Source organism: Coregonus clupeaformis, chromosome 24 (assembly GCF_020615455.1).
Source record: "Coregonus clupeaformis isolate EN_2021a chromosome 24, ASM2061545v1, whole genome shotgun sequence".
Classification (NCBI taxonomy): Eukaryota; Metazoa; Chordata; class Actinopteri; order Salmoniformes; family Salmonidae; genus Coregonus; species Coregonus clupeaformis.
This window is the reverse complement of record NC_059215.1, coordinates 35,600,484-35,623,635: the sequence shown is the minus strand read 5'-3', so window position 1 is coordinate 35,623,635 and position 23,152 is coordinate 35,600,484. Positions and strand designations below refer to the sequence as shown.

Sequence of the window (23,152 nt, the reverse complement as noted above, 5' to 3'; positions counted from 1 at the left end):
CATATAAAAATGTTTTGCCCTTTGGCCTCCCATCCAAGGTTTTAGCTGCTTAGCTGTTATGTTTGTCCCTGACTATTACCAATGTGCTACAGACGGCTATATCGGTCAGCTAAAAAAGGACTAGTGAAGGCCCAGTGCACTACTTTTCTGAGAAAAAAATATTTTTTAGTAGGTGCCAGGCGCACTGGTTTGAGTGTATCAAGAACTGCAACGCTGCTGGGCTTTTCACGCTCAACAGTTTCCCTTGCATATCAAGAATGGTCCACCACCGAAAGGATATCCAGCCAACTTGACACAACTGTGGGAAGCATTGGAGTCAAGATGGGCCAACAAATTGATGCTATTCTGAGGGCAAAAGTGGGACCAACTCGATATTAGGAAGGTGTTGCTAATGTTTTGTACACTCAGTGTATAAATATATATATTTTTTTTTATTAGAAAAAATTACATTGTCCTCATACGCAGTTACAGCCCTGAGCTCCTCCTACTGGAGAATTGATCTATCTACAGCTGCCCTTTGGCCTCCCATCCAAGGTTTTAGCTGCTTAGCTGTTATGTTTGTCCCTGACTATTACCAATGTGCTTTCATGAGAATGATTGTTGAGAGATCTCCACTTAAAAAAGAAATAGATTCATTGTTGCTATCAAAGTCATTCCAAAGGGTAGGCTTAACAGAGCAAATTAAATGTGACCACACTTTATCAATCATCAATTATGCTATTTAGGCCTATATAGCATTTTCAAAGTCATCAACAGCTTTGTTTGAATTTAACCCAGAATTCAACTAAAAATAGACAATGCAATAGGCCTAGGGTTTCAAGCTCTGCTTGATTTCAAATGTAATCATATTTAGTGATACTGAATTGTGTTTGGTCGTCAACACAAACAAATATCAACATTTGAAGGAGATGTATCTTCTGCTTGGATAGTTCCATCTGTGCCACCAACTTAGTCTGGCATAATTCCAGTTAATCTACAAATTAAAATTGTGTATGTTGGATTCACGTCTCCATCTCAACCAGAAATTAAAGTTGAAGAATAGGACTAAATCAAATAAAACGTTATTTATAGTGCATTTAATGTTTAATTTGTAGATAAACTAGAATTAAAGTCAGACTAAGTCAGTGGCACAGATGGAACTATCCAAGCAGAAGATACAGCTCCTTCAAATGTTGATATTTGGTTGCGTTGACAACCAAACACAATTCAATATCACTTTTGAAATACAATAAATAGCTAAGGGAATACCACGACTAAGGGACTGCATCCAGCCACTCCGCATTGCATCGTGCTTAAGAGTAGCCCTTAGCCGTGGTATATTTGCCTCTGGCCTTATTGCTTAATTATGTAATCATATAACTCGTGCATGTTCAAAATAGTATGCATAGGCCAACATAGGTCTGTGGAGATCTTCACAATTGCTGTAGTAATCTGCGCAGAATCTGAATAGCATTGATAACATTGGAAATTCAACTAACTTCTGGCTGTCTTTTTGTGTGGGTGAATATAGGTTGTAATGTCATTGATCATCGTCTCAACCAAATATTAGCCAATTATTCACGTTTAAATGACGTATTGTGTCCAGTGGGCAGCCTCCATGGTCCTTCACCTTCCATCGTTTAGGAGGCATTGTCTCCTGATGACTATCATTCGTCACCATCGATCGATGAAGCCCATTTAACTTGAGCTATTGACTCACGGCCCCTCAACAGACAGAGGCTGAAAAAATACAAAGAAATTAGATGGAGGTGAAAAAAGAACAAAAGAGCGGTATGAAAACTCCGAGCTTTGGAGAGAGAAAGAAAAAATCAGGGAGGGGGAAAGAGAAAGAGAGAAACAGAGGAGGAATCGATCGATGCAAGCAGATAATCTAGGGCTCTGTCCCAATGTGTAAATGGGTGACATTGCAGGGGTGGGCACACCAGGGAAGAGATCAATTGGCTGCTTTTTTTGGCTATGTAATCCTTAACTATCTATAAGTAATTAACCTTCAGAGGAGAAAGAGGGAATACAATTAGAAATGAAGAGTGGAGCCGCTGTAGAGCAAAAGCAATGAGCAGGCAGCGCTGATGCATAGGTGCTGGAACTCTTTTGCTGACTAAAACTTGGGAACTGCCACTGTGGAAATGGTTTACAGAGCCTTCATTTACATTTTTACATTTTAGTCATTTAGCAGACGCTCTTATCCAAAGCAACTTACAGTTAGTGAGTGCATACATTTTCATACTGGCCCCCCGTGGGAAACTAACCCACAACCCTGGCGTTGCAAGCGCAATGCTCTACCAACTGAGCTACAGGGGACCTTCAGAAAGTATTCACTTATTCCATATTTTGTTGTGATACAGCCTGAATTCAAAATTGATTTCATTTATATTTTTTACCCATAATATCAGCGAAAACATGTTTTTAGAAATGTATAAAAAATTAAATACAGAAATATCTAATTTACATAAGTATTCACACCCCGAGTGAATACTTTTTAGAAGCACAGTTGGCAGCGATTACAGCTGTGAGTCTTTATGGGTAAGTCTAAGAGCTTTCCACACCTGGATTGTGCAACATTTGCTCCTGAACTTATTTATCCTTGCCACAACAAGGGGTTTAATACTTATTGACAATACTTAATACTTACTTGTTTTTAGATTTTTTTTTTACCATAATTCCACTTTGACATTATGGGGTATTGTGTGTAGGCCAGTGACAAAAAAATCTAAATTTTATCCATTTTAAATTCAAGCTGTTACACAATGTGGAAAAAGTCGAGGGGTTGAATACTGTCTGAAGGCACTGTACTTCATTCTTAGTCTAAGTACTTCCACATCATCTGTTTCATATTTGTTTTTCAATGACCTCTCCTTGGAAGTAGTCTATGGGTGGGTTGGCAGACATCTCCTTTTAATAAAGATACTTTCTGATGATTTAAAATGGATATCAAGGTGACTGCTGAAGAATGCAGTATCTTCCACCTCCCTTTAACCAATTATATCAGCCATGACCTGTATACAGACCCAGATCTCTGGTGACAAACATAGCTAGTCTACATAGCGCAAGATTTGGTTATGGGTTCCACGATCACTAGACTTATATCATCAGTGAAGGACAAGAGTTCAAATGATCAAGCAACTACAGTATGGGCCAATAAGTTTATTTTCATTGTTACTAGTATACCTTTTAGTATTTGAATCCCTTCTCACCTCATCTCTAAAACTGTTATGAGACCAGTTTCTGCAGAGTTGCTCCTCACAGTGCCCTGTGGGTAGGATTGCTTCACTGCTTTCCAGAAGATTCTGCACATTCTTGAACATACAGTGTATTCGGAAAGTTTTCAGACCCCTTGACTTTTGCCAAATTTTGTTACGTTACAGCCTAATTCTAAAATGGATTAAATGGTCCCCCTCCCCCTCATCAATCTACACACAATACCCCATAATGACAAAGCAAAAACTGGTTTTTAGAAATGTTTGCAAAAAAAGAAAGAAAAAGAAAGAAATGGAAATATCACATTTACATAAGTATTCAGACCCTTTACTCAGTACATTGTTGAAGCACCTTTGGCAGCGATTACAGCCTCGAGTCTTCTTGGGTATGACGCTACAAGCTTGGCACACCTGTATTTGGGAAGTTCCTCCCATTCTTCTCTGCAGATCCTCTCAAGCTCTGTCAGGTTGGATGGGGAGCGTCACTGCACAGGTCTCTACAGAGATGTTCAATTGGGTTCAAGTCCGGGCTCTGGCTGGGCCATTCAAGGACATTGAGACTTGTCCCGAAGCCACTCCTGCATTGTCTTGGCTGTGTGCTTAGGGTCGTTGTCCTGTTGGAAGGTGAACCTTCACCCCAGTCTGAGGTCCTGACCACTCTGGAGCAGGTTTTCATCAAGGATCTCGCTGTACTTTGCTCCATTCATCTTTCCCTTGATCCTGACTCCCAGTCCCTGCCGCTGAAAAACATTACATTTACGTCATTTAGCAGACGCTCTTATCCAGAGCGACTTACAAATTGGACATCCCTACAGCATGATGCTGCCACCACTATGCTTCACCGTAGCAGGTTTCCTCCAGACATGACGCTTGGCATTCAGGCCAAAGTGTTCAATTTTGGTTTCATCAGACCAGAGAATCTTGTTTCTCATGGTCAGAGTCGTCTAGGTGCCTTTTGGCAAACTCCAAGCAGGCTGTCTTTTACTGAGGAGTGTCTTCCGTCTGGCCACTCTACCATAAAGGCCTGATTGGTGGAGTGCTGCAGAGATGGTTGGCCTTCTGGAAGGTTCTCCCGTCTCCATAGAGGAACTCTGGAGCTCTGTCAGAGTTACCATTGGGTTCTTGGTCACCTCCCTGGCCAATGCCCTTCTCCCCCGATTGTTCAGTTTGGCCGAGTGGCCAGCTCTAGGAAGAGTCTTGGTGGTTGCAAACTTTTTCCATTTAAGAATGATGGAGGCCACTGTGATCTTGGGGACCTTCAATGCTGCAGAATTCTTTTGGCACCCTTCCCCAGATCTGTGCCTTGACACAATCCTGTCTCTGAGCTCTACAGACAATACCTTCGACCTGTCAACTGTGGGACCTTATATAGACAGACGTGTGCCTTTCCAAATCATGTCCAATCAATTGAATTTACCACAGGTGGACTCCAATCCAGTTGTAGAAACGTCTCAAGGATGATCAATGTAAACAGGATGCACCTGAGCTCAATTTCGAGTCTCATAGCAAAGGGTCTGAATACTTATGTAAATAAGGTATCTGTTTTTTATTTTGTATAAATTGGCCAAAAAATTTTAAACCTGTTTTCGCTTTGTCATTATGGGTTATTGTGTATAGATTGATGAGGATTTTAGAATAAGGCTGTAACGTAACAAAATGTGGAAAAAGGGAAGAGGTCTGAAAACTTTTCGAATGCACTATCTTTGCTGGTATGCTACTTTTGTGCCATTAATATCAAGCAAAAGTCGAGAACTAAATTCTTTAGTAATGCAAACAAAAATAATGATATTGAAAGCTAAACCTAAACACAAAATTATTGAGGACAAAAATTATAATATTGCAAGCAAAACATAAATCCAAAAGTATTGAGAATGAAAAAGATTTTGCAAGGAAATAATTTTGAAATGCAAGAACAAATGTATTGTAAATGAATGCAAAATAATAGTTTTCAGTTAAACATTTAAGGATAAGGCGATTGCGATCAAACGCAAACTCCCTCTTTGCCTGCTACTTACAATTTCTTTACCCTGGCCTTTGCTTCGGCTGCCTTTTTTTGCAGTTGCAAGTTTTGGCACATTCATTCCAGCAACATAGCACCCTGCATCCCTCTGCTGGTTTGCCTCCGAATCTAAACAGGGTCGGTCCTGATCGGTCACTGGATGGGAGACCAGATGTTGCTGGAAATGGTGATGGTATGTCAGTAGGGGGGCACTCTTCCCTCAAGATCAAATCCCAATGCTCCAGGGCAGTGACGGCGACAATACCCTGTGTAGGGTGACATTTTTGGGATGGGTCTTTAAACGGATGTCCTGATTCTCGGCACTTGTAAGACTAGGAGGTATTAACCCCAGTGTCCTGGCAAAATTACCAACCTGGCCCCATTCCATCATGGCCATCTAATCATCCACCTCACTCCTAATTGGCATAGATCACTCCTCACCTCTCCACCATGTGTGGTGAGTGTTCTGGCACAAAATGTTTGCTGTGCATTACTCAAGTGGGTTCCACACATTGGTGGTGGATGAGGTGTTTCCCCCTTACTATGTAAAACAGTTCAGTATGTAGAAAGGCACTATATAAATCATATCAATCAATCCATTCTGTGTAGGCGGGGTTTAGAGGGCGGTGTAGATGATGCATCCCCAGTGGTCAACCAGTTTTGGAGTGATAGTTCAACTTCATGTTACGATAAGTGCCATGGGATTTTTATGACCACTCAGAAAGACGAGAGGAAAGGGTGCCCCCTACTGATCCTCCAACACCACTTCAAGCTACATCTGGTCTCCCATCCAGGGACCGACCCTGCTTAGCTTCAGAGGCAAACCAGTAGTGGGATGCAGGGTGCTATGCTGCTGGAATAAATGTGCCAAAACTTGCAACTGCCCCCAAAACAATTTAATGCAAACAGTGAGGCATTTCATCCCAATCTCCTTGCAATTATGATTTTTTTGCGCATTACTTTTGGGTTTATATTTTGCTTGCAATATTTTTTTGTTCTCGACTTCAGAAGTTTTGCTTGACATTTATAGCACAAATGTAACTCAATACGCTGGCGGATTAAAACTAATTTATATACAACATTCACATGTAGTGAAAGCAGAAACAATATGAACATTTCATGACTTTAGGACCAAGAAGATGTATTCAAAAAAGTTTCTGAAGTTTCATAATTGTGTGTTCGTTAATAGGAAAATATGGTAATGATATGCAAAGGCAATGAAAATGTAAGCATACAAACATGATCAGCAATATCATAAATATTTGGACAATGGTAAAGAACACAAGACAAGACAGGTTTCAAGACTGGTCATTCAACTGAGACTGCGCTTCTCTGTGTCACGGAGGCTCTCCGCACTGCTAAAGCTAACTCTCTCTCCTCTGCTCTTGTCCTTCTAGACCTGTCTGCTGCCTTTGATACTGTGAACCATCAGATCCTCCTCTCCACCCTCTCCGAGTTGGGCATCTCCGGCGCGGCTCACTCTTGGATTGCGTCCTACCTGACCGGTCGCTCCTACCAAGTGGCGTGGCGAGAATCTGTCTCCGCACCACGTGCTCTCACCACTGGTGTCCCCCAGGGCTCAGTTCTAGGCCCTCTCCTATTCTCGCTATACACCAAGTCACTTGGCTCTGTCATATCCTCACATGGCCTCTCCTATCATTGCTACGCAGACGACACACAACTAATCTTCTCCTTTCCCCATTCTGATAACCAGGTGGCGAATCGCAGACATATCAGTGTGGATGACGGATCACCACCTCAAGCTGAACCTCGGCAAGACGGAGCTGCTCTTCCTCCCGGGGAAGGACTGCCCGTTCCATGATCTCGCCATCACGGTTGACAACTCCGTTGTGTCCTCCTCCCAGAGTGCGAAGAGCCTTGGCGTGACCCTGGACAACACCGTGTCATTCTCCGCTAACATCAAGGCGGTGACCCGATCCTGTAGGTTCATGCTCTACAACATTCGGAGAGTACGACCCTGCCTTACACAGGAAGCGGCACAGGTCCTAATCCAGGCACTTGTCGTCTCCCGTCTGGATTACTGCAACTCGCTGTTGGCTGGGCTCCCTGCCTGTGCCATTAAACCCCTACAACTCATCCAGAATGCCGCAGCCCGTCTGGTGTTCAACCTTCCCATGTTCTCTCACGTCACCCCGCTCCTCCGCACACTCCACTGGCTTCCAGTTGAAGCTCGCATCTGCTACAAGACCATGGTGCTTGCCTACGGAGCTGTGAGGGGAACGGCACCTCCGTACCTTCAGGCTCTGATCAGTCCCTACACCCAAACGAGGGCATTGCGTTCATCCACCTCTGGCCTGCTGGCCCCCCTACCTCTGCGGAAGCACAGTTCCCGCTCAGCCCAGTCAAAACTGTTCGCTGCTCTGGCACCCCAATGGTGGAACAAGCTCCCTCACGACGTCAGGACAGCGGAGTCACTCACCACCTTCCGGAGACACTTGAAACCCCACCTCTTTAAGGAAGACCTGGGATAGGATAAAGTAATCCTTCTACCCCCCCTTACCCCACCTCAAAGAAAGAAAAAAACATATTGTAAAGTGGTTATCCCACTGGCTATAAGGTGAATGCACCAATTTGTAAGTCGCTCTGGATAAGAGCGTCTGCTAAATGACGTAAATGTAAATGTAAGTATCAATAGATCTTTATTTATTGGCATAGAATTATGCATGCAACCATCTTAAATCAAATACTCTCATTCATATTCTATCATGGGACACCCTTCAATAATGTTTAAATTAGTAAAAGGCATACAGTATGTTATTCAAAGTCACATTAACACACAATAATACAATGGACTAGTGGGCTATGAAGGGCTATGAAGGACTATGAAGCAAATGCAACAAGTGAAAAAAAAAAAAAAACTGTTTTAACATATGGCCACAGTAGAAAGCGTTAGCATGATGACAATGACATAAAAAAAAAACACTGGGCAGCACTTCCTCTTACAGCCAGTGCCTTGAGCAATAAGCACCAGCAAATAACCAGGGCCTCGTTTCCCAGAGCCTTCGTAGCATTAAGATCATCGTTAGAACCATCTTACAATATATCTTTAGTAGCCGAGCTGTTTCCCAAAAACATTGTTACTAAAGTTGCACTTGTTATTTACTGACTACCTCAGACCACCTGTAGAACAGCTAAGTGCGTTGTTAGATGCTTCTTTGCCATTCCACATCACTTTATACACAGAAGATCTCCGCAAAAACACAGAATCAAGATGTGACCGCAGATAACGTCAGAACAAAGTTGACTACAAATACAAAGTTGCCAATGTCTTTGCAATTGTTACAAACAAGCGAAGAATAAAACAATGCTTGAAATGAAAACTGAGATGACTGCAAAATATAAATACATTATAGGCTACATTGAAATAAATGTTATGTTCAATCAATTGAATTCTATTTAGCCAATTCTAGGCTACTGTCTATAACTTTTGCTACAATATATTTAAAAAATGTGTAACAACGTGCGCATGTGCCACATCTTGATTTAGTGCATTATTATAGGGTAAGTATTTAGAATTAGCCGCCTCAATATTTGCAGCCATAGGTGGTAATATCTAGTAGCTGATCCATCATCAGTATTGTGTAACAATTTTAATGCTAAGGTAAGATTTGAATGGAGAAAGCTGATCCGAGAGCAGAGATGCTTTTCTTTCGATCCTATGAGTATCGTCACATGGTCTAACGACGCACTTAGTGAACGTTCTCTCTACGTGCTTGTTTGGGAAACACTTCAAAATGTGGCTCATAAATAACGATGCATCTGACATGATCATTGTAATACTTAAGTTACATCACAACTGGGAAACGAGGCCCAGGTTGTTACCTTGTACATAGTTGTAGCTGTTACCTTTACATGGTAATACATCCTGCGATTAAATGCTTAATGAGTCATTACTTAAAACTAAGGATTTGGCGCTAATTTCATTATCGGAGGCTTCTTCTTTACTTTTTTCTGTTTTAAATCAGCGTTCCTCGAGCCCCCCTGATTTCTCCTTCTTTGAAAATACACAAATGAGGGAACCAAATTGGAAGCAATTAGCTAAGTGAATGTCAGCATGGCATAATTTGATAAAGAGCTTTGGAAATGTAATTCCTCGCCATGGATCATCTCTCATGACTTAACCATTTAAGTACATAGTTACCAAGTAAGTTCATGGTTACTTGATGAAAACAGGCTGTGTAAAAGAAGTGTGACCACAAGTTGGATCACCAATGTAGCTCCTCTACCAAAATGGACACCTGGGGGATGAAAAACAATACAAGTTCAGTGACCATTGTTTAAAATTTTCCCAACATAAGTCACTAATGTTTTCCCCAACACAAACACTGGTTTGTAGTTTGGGTGCCTGTCTGATCCTGCTTTAGGCAACTTATAGTTGTCTTGTCAAACAGCAAGGCAGTGCCATAGCATTGTTGAATGCCGAAACAGTCTGGCACCCAGGCTAGGCTAATTGATGCGAACTAACAGTTACTGATCATGGTCACCAGCCAATGTAGCACAGGCTAGGCTAACTAATGCTAACTAATAGTACTAGGCTAACTGATGCTAACTAACAGTACTATGCTAACAGATGCTCACTAAGAGTACTAGGCTAACTGATGCCAACTTACAGTATTAGTCTAACTGATGCTAACTAACAGTAGGCTAACTGATGCTAACTAACAACAAACAGATCATACTGACCATCCAATATAACACTGGCACAGGTTCTCGTGCGACGTCGCCTGCTTGATGAGGAGCTCCACTTGGGTTGGCACGTCTAGAGTCTCATCGTGTGAGAAATCACGTCCTGATGGGGAAAAGCAACACATATTAGTCAATTAATGCTAATATGCTAGCATATCCTAGCATTTCTAGTTACATGTGTAGTGAAAGACTTACCAGTCAGCTTGTCTCGTACTCTGTTGATAATCTGGATAGCCTTTTTATTCAGGGCCTCAGGCTGCACAGTGCCATCTCCAACTGATGGGACAGGAACACATTGTGATGACTGACATACTAATATGTGTACCAGTAGCCATTTGAGGAAACATTTGGGCCAACATCAAGCAAAGATAGTACTTCCACATACCAATATCCACCACAATCCTTGGTTGAGGAAAGACAAACCAATAGAAACTTGCAAAGGCATGCCACTCAGCAACTATTCATAGCTGTGTTTTAACACTAGAAGCGCAGAGAGCGTCATGTTGACAAAACACATTTACATTTTTAATTACTCTGCCATTTTTAGTCATGTCCCTCACCCCCGTCCTTGACTTATCCTAAATATGTATATTTAACACAGGTATGTTGTTAAAATTTAGATATCACATACAGAATTCGCCAGTCAGCCTGCGCAGCTGATGGCCCATCGAAATTACACCTAAACTATATCGATACTAATTTCACACATTAGCCAAAAGACAAGATTAAATTGACAATAGTCTGATGGGTGAAAATATGATCAATTGTCAAATTGTATATGAAGAGATGAGCAGCTTGGAATTGACACAGAGGCTGGGAAACTGAGCGCCAAAAATAAACTTTTTCAAATCCTCTTACAGTTAGTTAGATTAGATTCAGGTAAGACGTTTTGATTTCTATATAGTATCAGACAGAGCAGAAAGAGCAGTTTCTAAAACACGTATCTTTGCCAAATAACAAAAAATGTATTTCAAAAGACCACTTTTTCCAAGAATAATCATTGTTCTATGCGCCCCACACGTTAGCATGCGGCAGCATATAGCCCAGGCTACTAAGCAAAGACTAGTAACATCAAATATGCTATTCTGTTCTTTGAAATACATTTTCTTATTTCCATAATGTTTCTTAAGACATGCCAAAACAAAATTATAATAGATTTCTTTGTGATGGAAAACATTTGTAGTGTTTTTTCATTTTAAAGCCTACAGTAAAATAAAGTATTGAAAATGCTATTATGTTCTTCATATTCTAATGTTACCTAAGACCTTCATAAACACAACCAAATGATATTTTTTCCGATAGCATATATGAAATGTATTTAATAGACTGTTAGAATGTTGAAGTCCAAAAGACAAGTCATTGGCTCGAAGTGGGGTCCCTCGAGGCCCAGCATTTCTAGTGTTAACAAACATAGCCACCATAGAAACTACTAGGAATGTTAACCTAACGCATTTTTACAGTACTGGCTTGAGCCAAAGACTCACGGAAGGAATGAATGGATTCAGGCACGGTGGTTCCTGGTTTCTTGTGTGTGGTCTCGCCAAGGTCGATCCCCTCCAGCGCTTCTGCATTGGACAACAGACAGAAAGATGCATTCAGTCTGGAAACATTCCAAATGTTGTTAGTGACACAAAATGGACATCTTGTTTCACACTCACCGACGGATTGTCCAGCAGTATAGGAGTCCGTTCTGGTCCTGGATCGCTTGTTTCCCTTGGTGTTCGCTGTGGACCACAAAGAAAGAGAGAGGTCTCAATTGTATGCCAGGTCGTTTTTTCAGATGTCTTAAAGGTATTTAAGTGTTTAAGATACTTTCAAGATGTTTTGAGGTGTTTCGGAGTGGTTTCCTTACTGTCCATCAGTCTCCAGTTGAGCAGTGGGTCGTAGACGAAGGCCTCCAGTACGGCCATGACACTGTCCCTGTGCTCCCTCAGCACCTCCATCACCGTGTGACATGTGATCCTGTAGTTCCCATCCAGCCCTGTCACCTGACCAACACACACAGGGGGTGGGAGACATTGATTGGCAGAACAGAGAGGGGAGTTTTATTGTCTGTTCTGATAGATAATTGTATCCTGGGTGCCAGCCGGAAATCTTTGCTTTGCTTCACTCCTCAAGTCTGCAGTGCAAACCCTCAATTGAGTTGCAGGATTAAGTGGCTTCTATGACAGAGGCAAACGTGAACTATTGACAAGAGTATATCAAATAAAACCATTGGGAGTTCTTCCTCCTACCTCCATGGCGTTCGTCAGCATTCTTGTCAGTCTGAAAGGAATCTTCTCCGGGAATTTCTCCCTGGTCATGGCAACCTGTAGTGGGAAAACATTTATAAAACATTGACAACGTTTACAGATACACTACATGACCAAAAGTATGTGGACACCTGCTTGTCGAACATCTCATTCCAAAATCATGGGCAGTAATATGGAGTTGGTCCCCCATTTGCTGCTATAACAGCCTCCACTCTCTTCTGGGAAGGCTTCCACTAGATGTTGGAATATTGCTGCGAATTGGAATGCCGACTGCTTCCATGCAGCCACAAGATCATTAGTGAGGTCGGGCACTGATGTTGGGCGATTAGGCCTGGCTCGCAGTCGGCATTCCAATTCATCCAAAAGGTGTTCGATGGGGTTGAGGTTAGGGCTCTGTGCAGGCCAGTCAAGTTCTTCCACACTGATCTCAACAAACCATTTCTGTATGGACCTCGCTTTGTGCACGGGGGCATTGTCATGCTGAAACAGGAAAGGGCCTTCCCCAAACTGTTGCCACAAAGTTGGAAGCAAAGAATCATCTCGAATGCCATTGTATGCTGTTGCGTTAAGATTTCCCTTCACTGGAACTAAGGAGCCTAGCCTGAACCATGAAAAACGATATGCCCCAGACCATTATTCCTCCTCCACCAAACTTTACAGTTGGCACTATGCATTGGGGCATGTAGTGTTCTCCTGGCATCCGCCAAACCCAGATTCGTCCGTCGGACTGCCAGATAGTGAAGTGGGATTCATCACTCCAGAGAACGCGTTTCCACTGCTCCAGAGTCCAATGGCGGAGAGCTTTACACCACTCCAGCCGACGCTTGGCATTGCGCATGGTGATCTTAGGCTTGTTTGCGGCTGCTCGGCCATGGAAACCCATTTCATGAAGTTCCCGTAGAACAGTACTTGTGCTGACGTTGCATCCAGAGGCAGTGTGGAACTCGGTAGTGAGTGTTGCAACTGAGGACAGACGATTTTTACACACTACGCGCCTTGCACTCGCCGGTCCCATTCTGTGAGCTTGTGTGGCCTACCACTTTGCATCTGAGCCGTTGTGGCTCGTTGCCGTTTCCACTTCACAATAACAGCACTTACAGTTGACCCGGGCAGCTCTACCAGGGCAGAAATTTTACGAACTGAGTTGTTGCAAAGATGGCATCCTATAACGGTGCCACATTGAAAGTCACTGAGCTCTTCAGTAAGGCCATTCTACTGCCAATGTTTGTCTATGGAGATTGAATGGCTGTGTGCTCGATTTTATATACCTGTCAGCAACGGGTGTGGCTGAAATAGCCGAATCCACTAATTTGAAGGGGTGTCCACATACTTTTGTATATATAGTGTACATTCAGTCAGGTTCATGTAAATCGGAGGCCCATGCTCACCTCAAAGCAATCCCCAAAATCAATGTGGAGGATCTTGCCACTTAGTCTGTCCAACATCAAGTTGGATGGATGCCTGTAGAGGAAATGGAGAGAAACTGAGTGAGGGTAGCCTACACACTGGAGCACATATTTATTTTCATGCTAATGTTTCGGCCCCATGAACGAAAATAACAATTTGATACTTTGTATGTTGTGTATAGCATAATCTTTCTGTTGAATAACTGTTCAATAAATCTGTTCCAATACACCTGCAAAGCAAGATGATTTCACTTTTGAAACATCTTATGTGCTACCACTCCTGAACTTTTATTGGTGGAGAGCCTCACCTGTCTCCCAGGCCCAGGATGTAGCCCACCATTGACATCACAGCCAGGGAGCGTGTGTAGTTGGTCCTCCTGTCAAACCAAACCTGAGAAGAAGACCAGGCGTAAACATTACTACTTTACGTCCCTGCAACAGAAAGGAGTACTAAGATATTTCAGGTATTTCTGAGCCACATCGTTCAAAGAACCATGAGGAAATGATTGCTAAATTGTTGCAGATACCACCTTTAATTAGTCTTATGGCAGCCTTATGTACGGTTAGTGGTCAGTTGTTAGCTATAACACCGAATGATGTGCTATGTCAGTCTTATGACAACTGCACTCCCTGTTCACCCATGACTGCGTAGCCATGCACGCCTCCAACTCAATCATCAAGTTTGCAGACGACACAACAGTAGTAGGCTTGATTACCAACAACGATGAGACAGCCTACAGGGAGGAGGTGAGGGCAAGGGAAATAACCTCTCACTCAACGTCAACAAAACAAAGGAGATGATCGTGGACTTCAGGAAACAGCAGAGGGAGTACCGCCCTATCCACATCGACGGGACAGCAGTGGAGAAGGTGGAAAGTTTTAAGTTCCTCTGCGTACATATCACTGACAAACTGAAATGGTCCACCCACACAGACAGTGTGGTGAAGAAGGCGCAACAGCGTCTCTTCAACCTCAGGAGGCTGAAGATATTTGGCCTGTCACCTAAAACCCTCACAAACTTTTACAGATGCACAATTGAGAGCATCTTGTCGGTCTGTATCACCGCCTGGTACGGCAACTGCACCGCCCACAACCGCAGGGCTCTCCAGAGGGTGGTGCGGTCTGCACAACACATCACCGGGGGCAAACTACTTGCCCTCCAGGACACCTACAGCACCCGATGTCACAGGAAGGCCAAAAAGATAATCAATGACAACTACCGCCACTGCCTGTTCACCCCGCTATCATCCAGAAGGCGAGGTCAGTACAGGTGCATCAAAGCTGGGACCGAGAGACTGAAAAGCAGTTTCTATCTCAAGGCCATCAGACTGTTAAACAGCTATCACTAGCACAGAGAGGCTGCTGCCTACATACAGACTTGAAAATCACTGGCCACTTTAAAAATGCCACTTTAATAATGTTTACATATCTTGCATTACCCATCTCATATGTACCGTTGAAGTCGGAGGTTTACATACACTTAGGTTGGAGTCATTAAAACGCGTTTTTCAACCACTCCACAAATTTCTTGTTAACAAATTATAGTTTTGGGCAAGTCGGTTAGGACATCTACTTTGTGCATGACACAAGTAATTTTTCCAACAATTGTTTACAGACAGATTATTTCACATATAATTCACTGTATCACAATTCCAGTGGGTCAGAAGTTTACATACACTAAGTTGACTGTGCCTTTAAACAGCTTGGAAAATTCCAGAAAATTATGTCATGGCTTTAGAAGCTTCTGATTGGCTAATTGACATCATTTGAGTCAATTGGAGGTATACCTGTGGATGTATTTCAAGGCCTACCTTCAAACTCAGTGTCTCTTTGCTTGACATCATGGGAAAATCAAAAGTAATCAGCAAAGACCTCAGAAAAAAGATTGTAGACCTCCACAAGTCTGGTTCATCCTTGGGAGCAATTTCCAAACGCCTGAAGGTACCACGTTTATCTGTAAAACCATAGTACGCAAGTATAAACACCATTGGACCACGCAGCCATCATACCACTCAGGAAGGAGATGCGTTCTGTCTCCTAGAGATGAACGTACTTTGGTGCAAATCAATCCCAGAACAACAGCAAAGGACCTTGTGAAGATGCTGGAGGAAACAGGTACAAAAGTATCTATATCCACAGTAAAACGAGTCCTATATCAACATAACCTGAAAGGCCGCTCAGCAAGGAAGAAGCCACTGCTCCAAAACCGCCATAAAAAAGCCAGACTACGGTTTCCAACTGCACATGGGGACAAAGATCGTACTTTTTGGAGAAATGTCCTCTTGTCTGATGAAACAAAAATAAAACTGTTTGGCCATAATGACCATCGTTATGTTTGGAGGAAAAAGGGGGATGCTTGCAAGCCGAAGAACACCATCCCAACTGTGAAGCACGGGGGTGGCAGCATCATGCTGTGGGGGTGCTTTGCTGCAGGAGGGACTGGTGCACTTCACAAAATAGATGGTATCATGAGGAAGGAAAATTATGTTGATATATTGAAGCAACATCTCAAAACATCAGTCAGGAAGTTAAAGCTTGGTTGCAAATGGGACTTCCAAATGGACAATGACCCCAAGCATACTTCCAAAGTTGTGGCAAAATGGCTTAAGGACAACAAAGTCAAGGTATTGGAGTGGCCATCACAAAGCCCTGACCTCAATCCTATAGAAAATGTGTGGGCAGAACTGATAAAGCGTGTGCGAGAAAGGAGGCCTACAAACCTAACTTCGTTACACCAGCTCTGTCAGGAGGAATGGGCCAAAATTCACCCAACTTATTGTGGGAAGCTTGTTGAAGGCTACCCAGAACGTTTGAACCAAGTTAAACAATTTAAAGGCAATGCTACCAAATACTAATTGAGTGTATGTAAACTTCTGACCCACTGGGAATGTGATGAAAGAAATAAAAGCTGAAATAAATCATTCTCTACTATTATTCTGACATTTCACATTCTTAAAACAAAGTGGTGATCCTAACTGACCTAAGACAGGGAATTTTGACTAGGATTAAATGTCAGTAATTGTGAAAAACTGAGTTTAAATGTATTTGGCTAAAGTGTATGTAAACTTCCGACTTCAACTGTATATACTGTATTCTACACTATATATTGCATCTTAGCCTATGCCGCTCTGATAATGACATTGCTGATCCATATATTTATATATTCTTATTCCATTCCTTTACTTAGATTTGTGTGTATTAGTTATTTGTTGTAGAACTGTTAGATATTATTTGCTAGATATTGCTGCATTGTCGGAACTAGAAGCACAAGCATTTCGCTACACTCGCAATAACATCTGCTAACCATGTGTATATGACCAATACATTTGATTTGATTTGATTTTGTATGTAGGGTGGTAAACAGGGGTATGTCAGTCTTATGATAACTGTATGTAGGGTGGAAACAGGGTTTTACCTCAGAGCTGGGGCTCTTCAGCCACAGCAGCTTGGCCAGGTCGTCTCCGGCCGTGTTGTTGACAGCATGCTCAAACACCTCCACCTTCTCCATCAGGGTCAGGTGGTCATAGTCTGGAGCCATCTAATAAACATACAAACACCACAACATCAAGATGGCACAACCTTTGGTAGTAAAATAGCACTTTATTGTCAAATAGTTTATGGATTTTTCAATTCACGGATAAATAATTTAGTCTGTTTATTTTTTTGACTTGAGAGTTGACATTTAAGAGTAGTGGACAAGTAACAACATTCATATTATATTTTGTGTATAAAAGTATATATTCCCTTTGACTTCATGGCTAATCAAAGATGGTTAGTAATAGTAAGGGCTCTGTTCCGTGTACCCCATGTTTGAAAAGGACCATTCTGAACAGGGTTTGTGTGAACTGCTAATGTGATCGTTACTGGTTCTTACCCTGAGCATGATACGGTGCTCGATGTTGAGCAGGATCTTCTTCTTCTCGCGGTAGTCTCTGATGAGGGCGTGGAGGGTGTCGCAGTGAGGCACCCAGCCAATTAGACCAGAGTTGGTGGACAGGGGAATCACTGCGTAGCGCTGGATGCTGAGAGAGGGACACACCACACAAACACAGAAAAATGATATTTTGGTTATCAACTGGGAAATTATATTTTTTACAGAAGCACAGCAGACACCGAAAATCACACACACACACACCCCGATGGCAATAATCCAGCCATTAATCTTGAAATGTGTGTGTGTCCCATCTACCTGAGGTTCTTGCGTAGAGAGGCTGGGTCATTAGCCAGCAGTGTGTTGACCAGGCCAAAGAGTTGCATGACCCTCTCGTCCTGCCGCAGGTCCTCATGGCCCTTCAGGAGGAACATAAACTCATGGCCATTGCTGCCTGCAGGGGGCACCACAACACCACAGTACAGGTCAACTCACAGACAGTGGCTTTCATTCAACTGGCGTCTGAGAGTAGGAGTATTGATCTAGGATCAGTTTAGCCTTTTAGATCGTAATGAATAAGATTGCATGGCCTGATAGTAGATCAGCACTCCTGCTCTAAGACGCTTGTTGATACATACAGCCCCTGAACTCCTATGCATGCGAATTAGTGTAAAATTATGTTTATCACTTTACAATGGCAGTGGGATAAAAAATAATATGATGGAATTCTGTTGCGGGATAATCCTTAGTTATCACATTGCTAAACTGCAGAGGATAATAAAGGCATTATACACAGTTAGATGCCATGACACATACCACATATTGATTCTACTTCTGATTCAGTAAGTTACTCCAAAAGACAGCATGTTTGCATTTATCATCGATCTAGGGCTGTCAGAGCTCTAATCAGTTAACGCAAGTTAACTTTTTGTTATTTTAGTGCACCTTTTTTTTATTTGGATTAATCGCATTGTCTGAAAGTGTTCAAAATACACTAAAAACATCCCAAATACAGAATCTATACAGCTAAAAACAATGATGCACTGTGAAAACAAGTTGACATTGAGGTTAAATGTATCCAATTTTGTTAACCGTTACTTTAGACAAAATCAAGACGTCAATATTCTTGTACAATTTTTTGTATGAAAATCTTAATACAGCTTAATCTGAGCAAATTCAAAATGTGAGATTAATCACAGGAAATCCTGCGATTAACTTGATTAAATGTTATTATCGTTTGATAGCCCTAGACACTCATCTTTAAACAATGGGAACATTTTTAATCGAATACCCCTACTACTATGATGGTCATACTTGTGTAGTTAGCCAATTCTCCCAGTGGACGCACTAGGACAATGGGTCTGTAGTCCACTGTCCCCACTAATACTATTCACTCTTGATTAATTCCCGTTAATGGTAAATGGTGGGTGTAATCATAGAAATAAGAATTAATAGAATGGGCTTGGAAGCACTGGCAATTGACTGCTAAACTTATCGGCACCCTCGCAATGGCTGCCTGGTATTATGATACAATAATTTCCATGGTATTTCTGAATATTCTATCAACTGATGCTGAATTGCCATGGTAATGTAGAATGTTCATTCAAATGATGCTAACTGATGTGGCACATGACAATGGAATACATTTTTTGTAATGCCAGTTGAGATGACTCAACAAATCACAGCACAGATTAAAGGGTACACTTCCTGTTTTTACTTCCTTGCATTGGTACACTCAAAATGGCTGCCAGTCCACCCATTGTGCCATCATCATTGATTTGAATGGAGACGCCCTTTCTATTCATTCTTATTTCTATGGGTGTAATGGACACAGTAAGGTGATTATGTGACTCAAGTTGCTGCAGGGCATATGCTTTAGAATGAGCATATTCTTAAGTACGACAGCAGGTCGGTTATGTAGTATTAAAAGACATAAGAACAAAGCAGTTCATTATCGAATAGATCAAAAATACAGTATCTCACAAAAGTGAGTACACCCCTCACATTTTTGTAAATATTTGAGTATATCTTTTCATGTGACAACACTGAAGAAATGACACTTTGCTACAATGTAAAGTAGTGAGTGTACAGCTTGTATAACAGTGTACATTTGCTGTCCCCTCAAAATAACACAACACACAGCCATTAATGTCTAAACCGCTGGCAACAAAAGTGAGTACACCCCTAAGTGAAAATATCCAAATTGGGCCCAAAGTGTCAATATTTTTTGTGGCCACCATCATTTTCCAGCACTGCCTTAGCCCTCTTGGGCATGGAGTTCACCAGAGCTTCACAGATTGCCACTGGAGTCCTCTTCCACTCCTCCATGACGAAATCACGGAGCTGGTGGATGTTAGAGACCTTGCACTCCTCCACCTTCCGTTTGAGGATGCCCCACAGATGCTCAATAGGGTTTAGGGTCTCCGAAGGGAGGGGATCATGCTCTGCTTCAGTATGTCATAGTACATGTTGGCATTCATGGTTCCCTCAATGAACTGTAGCTCCCCAGTGCCGGCAGCCCTCATGCAGCCCCAGACCATGACACTCCCACCACCATGCTTGACTGTAGGCAAGACACACTTGTCTTTGTACTCCTCACCTGGTTGCCGCCACACATGCTTGACACCATCTGAACCAAATACGTTTATTACATTAATATTTACATTTTAGTCATTTAGCAGTGAGTGCATACATTTTCATAATGCCCCCCCGTGGGAAACGAACCCACAACCCTGGTGTTGCAAGCGCCATGCTCTACCAACTGAGCTACAGGGGACCACTATCTTGGTCTCATCAGACCACAGGACATGGTTCCAGTAATCCATGTCCTTAGTCTGCTTGTCTTCAGCAAACTGTTTGCGGGCTTTCTTGTGCATCATCTTTAGAAGAGGCTTCCTTCTGGGACGACAGCCATGCAGACCAATTTGATGCAGTGTGCGGCGTATGGTCTGAGCACTGACAGGCTGACCCCCCACCCCTTCAACCTCTGCAGCAATGCTGGCAGCACTCATACGTATATTTCCCAAAGACAACCTCTGGATATTACGCTGAGCACGTGCACTCAACTTCTTTGGTCGACCATGGCGAGGCCTGTTCTGAGTGGAACCTGTCCTGTTAAACCGCTGTATGGTCTTGGCCACCGTGCTGCAGCTCAGTTTCAGGGTCTTGGCAATCTTCTTATAGCCCAGGCCATCTTTATGTAGAGCAACAATTCTTTTTTTCAGATCCTCAGAGAGTTCTTTGCCATGAGGTGCCATGTTGAACATCCAGTAACCAGTATGAGGGAGTGTGAGAGCGATGACACCAAATTTAACACACCTACTCCCCATTCACACCTGAGACCTTGTAACACTAACGAGTCACATGACACCGGGGAGGGAAAATGGCTAATTGGGCCCAATTTGGAAATGTTCACTTCGGGGTGTACTCACTTTTGTTGCCAGCGGTTTAGACATTAATGGCTGTGTGTTGAGTTATTTTGAGGGGACAGCAAATTTACACTGTTATACAAGCTGTACACTCACTACTTTACATTGTAGCAAAGTGTCACTTCTTCAGTGTTGTCACATGAAAAGATATACTCAAATATTTACAAAAATGTGAGGGGTGTACTCACTTTTGTGAGATACTGTACATCTGAAACAGAAGTAGCTACTATATACTGAATTTCTTCATAAATATCACAGTACCACTCAATCCAATGGAACCCCCTGCTCAAATTTAGGATAAATAAAAGACCAACAAAATATAATATATTGTTGGCCTCGTGGTTGGTTGTCTTACCCATGTAAGTGAGTCTGCGGGGGCATTGTTTGGAGGTGATGTGGTTGTCTTACCCATGATGGTGAGTTTACGGGGCCGCTGCTTGGAGGTGATGACCTGCAGCGAGGGGGCGATGGACTGGATGCGGATGATGGGCTGGTTGGGGTCGTAGGTCCCCGGCACGGCCAGCTCCAGGTCCCTGCACATCAGCAGCTTGGGGGACACGTACTGCAGCTCCAAGGAGGTCAGCTGGGGACACAGGAAGGAATGGATGGGACAGGGATGGATCAATGGATCAAATAATGGATTGATGAGGGGAGAGAGAGGGAGATCAGATTACTGGCAGATGAAAGGGTTCATTGTGTCGTGTTCCCCCAGTCAATCTGCCTCTTTCAGTCTCTCACTCCATCTTTCACTGTCACCACTTTAACCGTCGCTCTCTTTTGCTCTTGCTCTGTCTGGACAGGTCCTCCTAGAAAAGGTGTCTTAATCTCAATGGGTTCACCTGTATAAATAAAGGATACAATACTGTCCCTGTTTTTCCCACGGGTGTAGTCTTTTCCTTTGACTCTGAAGGAGTTTTGCTATTGTTGGCCTATTACAGTGAAATACTGTAGTGATGAGAAGACATTTGGCTTAACCTGGAACAACAACGGAGACAGACGCAACATCTAGGAAGCTCTATTTATTTTCCACTAACAGCCACTTCAGGATCATCGCTGAATGGGTTGCATTGTTTTAGGATGCTGACATGACCTAGATATATCAGCTTACAGTGTCACAGGGTAAATTAATGTGGGCCTTTACAAGAGTAGCAAAATAACATCTCATAGCTCTGATGAAAGATGTGAATGTAGCAATGTACAGTACCCACACATAACTGGTTGTATGCCAACTTGACTCTTTTCACTGAATGCTTTACTGTTTCAACTGGCACAACCAACTAAGGGCTGAATCCGAAGATGAGAGAGATTCTTATGTTCAGACTAAGCAGGTCTCCAATTGACCTCAGTGTAGGATTTACGTTAGCTACACACAGTAGTGTTGAGTTAGGAGGCAGCCCAAACTGACTTGAACAGAGTGTGAGTAGGTTGGTGTTCTTCTCTCACCTGTGGTAGCTGCTTAGAGATCCGTCTGAAAACGTGGTAGTAAAGGTCCCATGCTTGGGTCAGGTCCTTCACGTTGCCCGAGCGCATGTACTTCCTGCACCAATCCTGGGCCTCCATGAGGTCCCTCCCGTAGGCCTGTCATAACACATAGAACCACAGCCAATTCACTTCACCTGTCCAGCCATTTACCTATAATCCAGGTCAAAGAGCACTACACATCATTGTCAATTGGTCATTTGACTGAGGGACAAATCCTAACTATCAACTCAAACATTTCCTCAATGTCTCCAATTGACATCTACAGTCGTGGTCAAATGTTTTGAGAATGACACAAGTATTGGTCTTCACAAAGTTCGCTGCTTCAGTGTTATGAGATATTTTTGTCAAATGTTACTATGGTATACTGAAGTATAATTACAAGCATTCCATAAGTGTCAAAGGCTTTTATTGACAATTACATTAAGTTTATGCAAAGAGTGAATATTTGCAGTGTTGACCCTTCTTTTTCAAGACCTCTGCAATCCGCCCTGGCATGCTGACAATTAAGTTCTGGGCCACATCCTGACTGATGGCAGCCCATTCTTGCATAATCAATGCTTGGAGTTTGTCAGAATTTGTGGGTTTTTGTTTGTCCACCCGCCTCTTGAGGATCGACCACAAGTTCTCAATGGGATTAAGGTCTGGGGAGTTTCCTGGCCATGGACCCAAAATGTCGATGTTTTGTTCCCCGAGCCACTTAGTTATCACTTTTGCCTTATGGCAAGGTGCTCCATCATGCTGGAAAAGGCATTGGTCGTCACTAAACTGTTCTTGGATGGTTGGGAGAAGTTGCTCTCGGAGGATGTGTTG

General features: G+C 42.7%; 1 protein-coding gene across 2 annotated transcripts in view; it reads right to left on the bottom strand.

Annotated features, from left to right (window-relative positions):
- Positions 1-7,837: 7,837 nt before the first annotated feature.
- The window catches only part of mtor (mechanistic target of rapamycin kinase), a 154,515-nt gene continuing 139,200 nt past the window's right edge, over positions 7,838-23,152 (bottom strand). For both annotated transcript variants that reach the window (XM_045207166.1, XM_045207167.1), the window contains exons 45-58: positions 22,304-22,438; positions 21,269-21,443; positions 17,751-17,886; positions 17,436-17,583; positions 16,977-17,099; positions 13,870-13,952; positions 13,544-13,616; positions 12,138-12,212; positions 11,756-11,891; positions 11,562-11,627; positions 11,388-11,468; positions 10,099-10,179; positions 9,901-10,006; positions 7,838-9,455 (exon numbers count right to left, since the gene is read on the bottom strand). In XM_045207166.1, the coding sequence (XP_045063101.1) occupies positions 9,440-9,455; positions 9,901-10,006; positions 10,099-10,179; positions 11,388-11,468; positions 11,562-11,627; positions 11,756-11,891; positions 12,138-12,212; positions 13,544-13,616; positions 13,870-13,952; positions 16,977-17,099; positions 17,436-17,583; positions 17,751-17,886; positions 21,269-21,443; positions 22,304-22,438 (1,434 nt within the window). In that variant the 3' untranslated portion in view covers positions 7,838-9,439. The remainder of the gene's footprint in view (positions 9,456-9,900; positions 10,007-10,098; positions 10,180-11,387; positions 11,469-11,561; positions 11,628-11,755; positions 11,892-12,137; positions 12,213-13,543; positions 13,617-13,869; positions 13,953-16,976; positions 17,100-17,435; positions 17,584-17,750; positions 17,887-21,268; positions 21,444-22,303; positions 22,439-23,152) is intronic.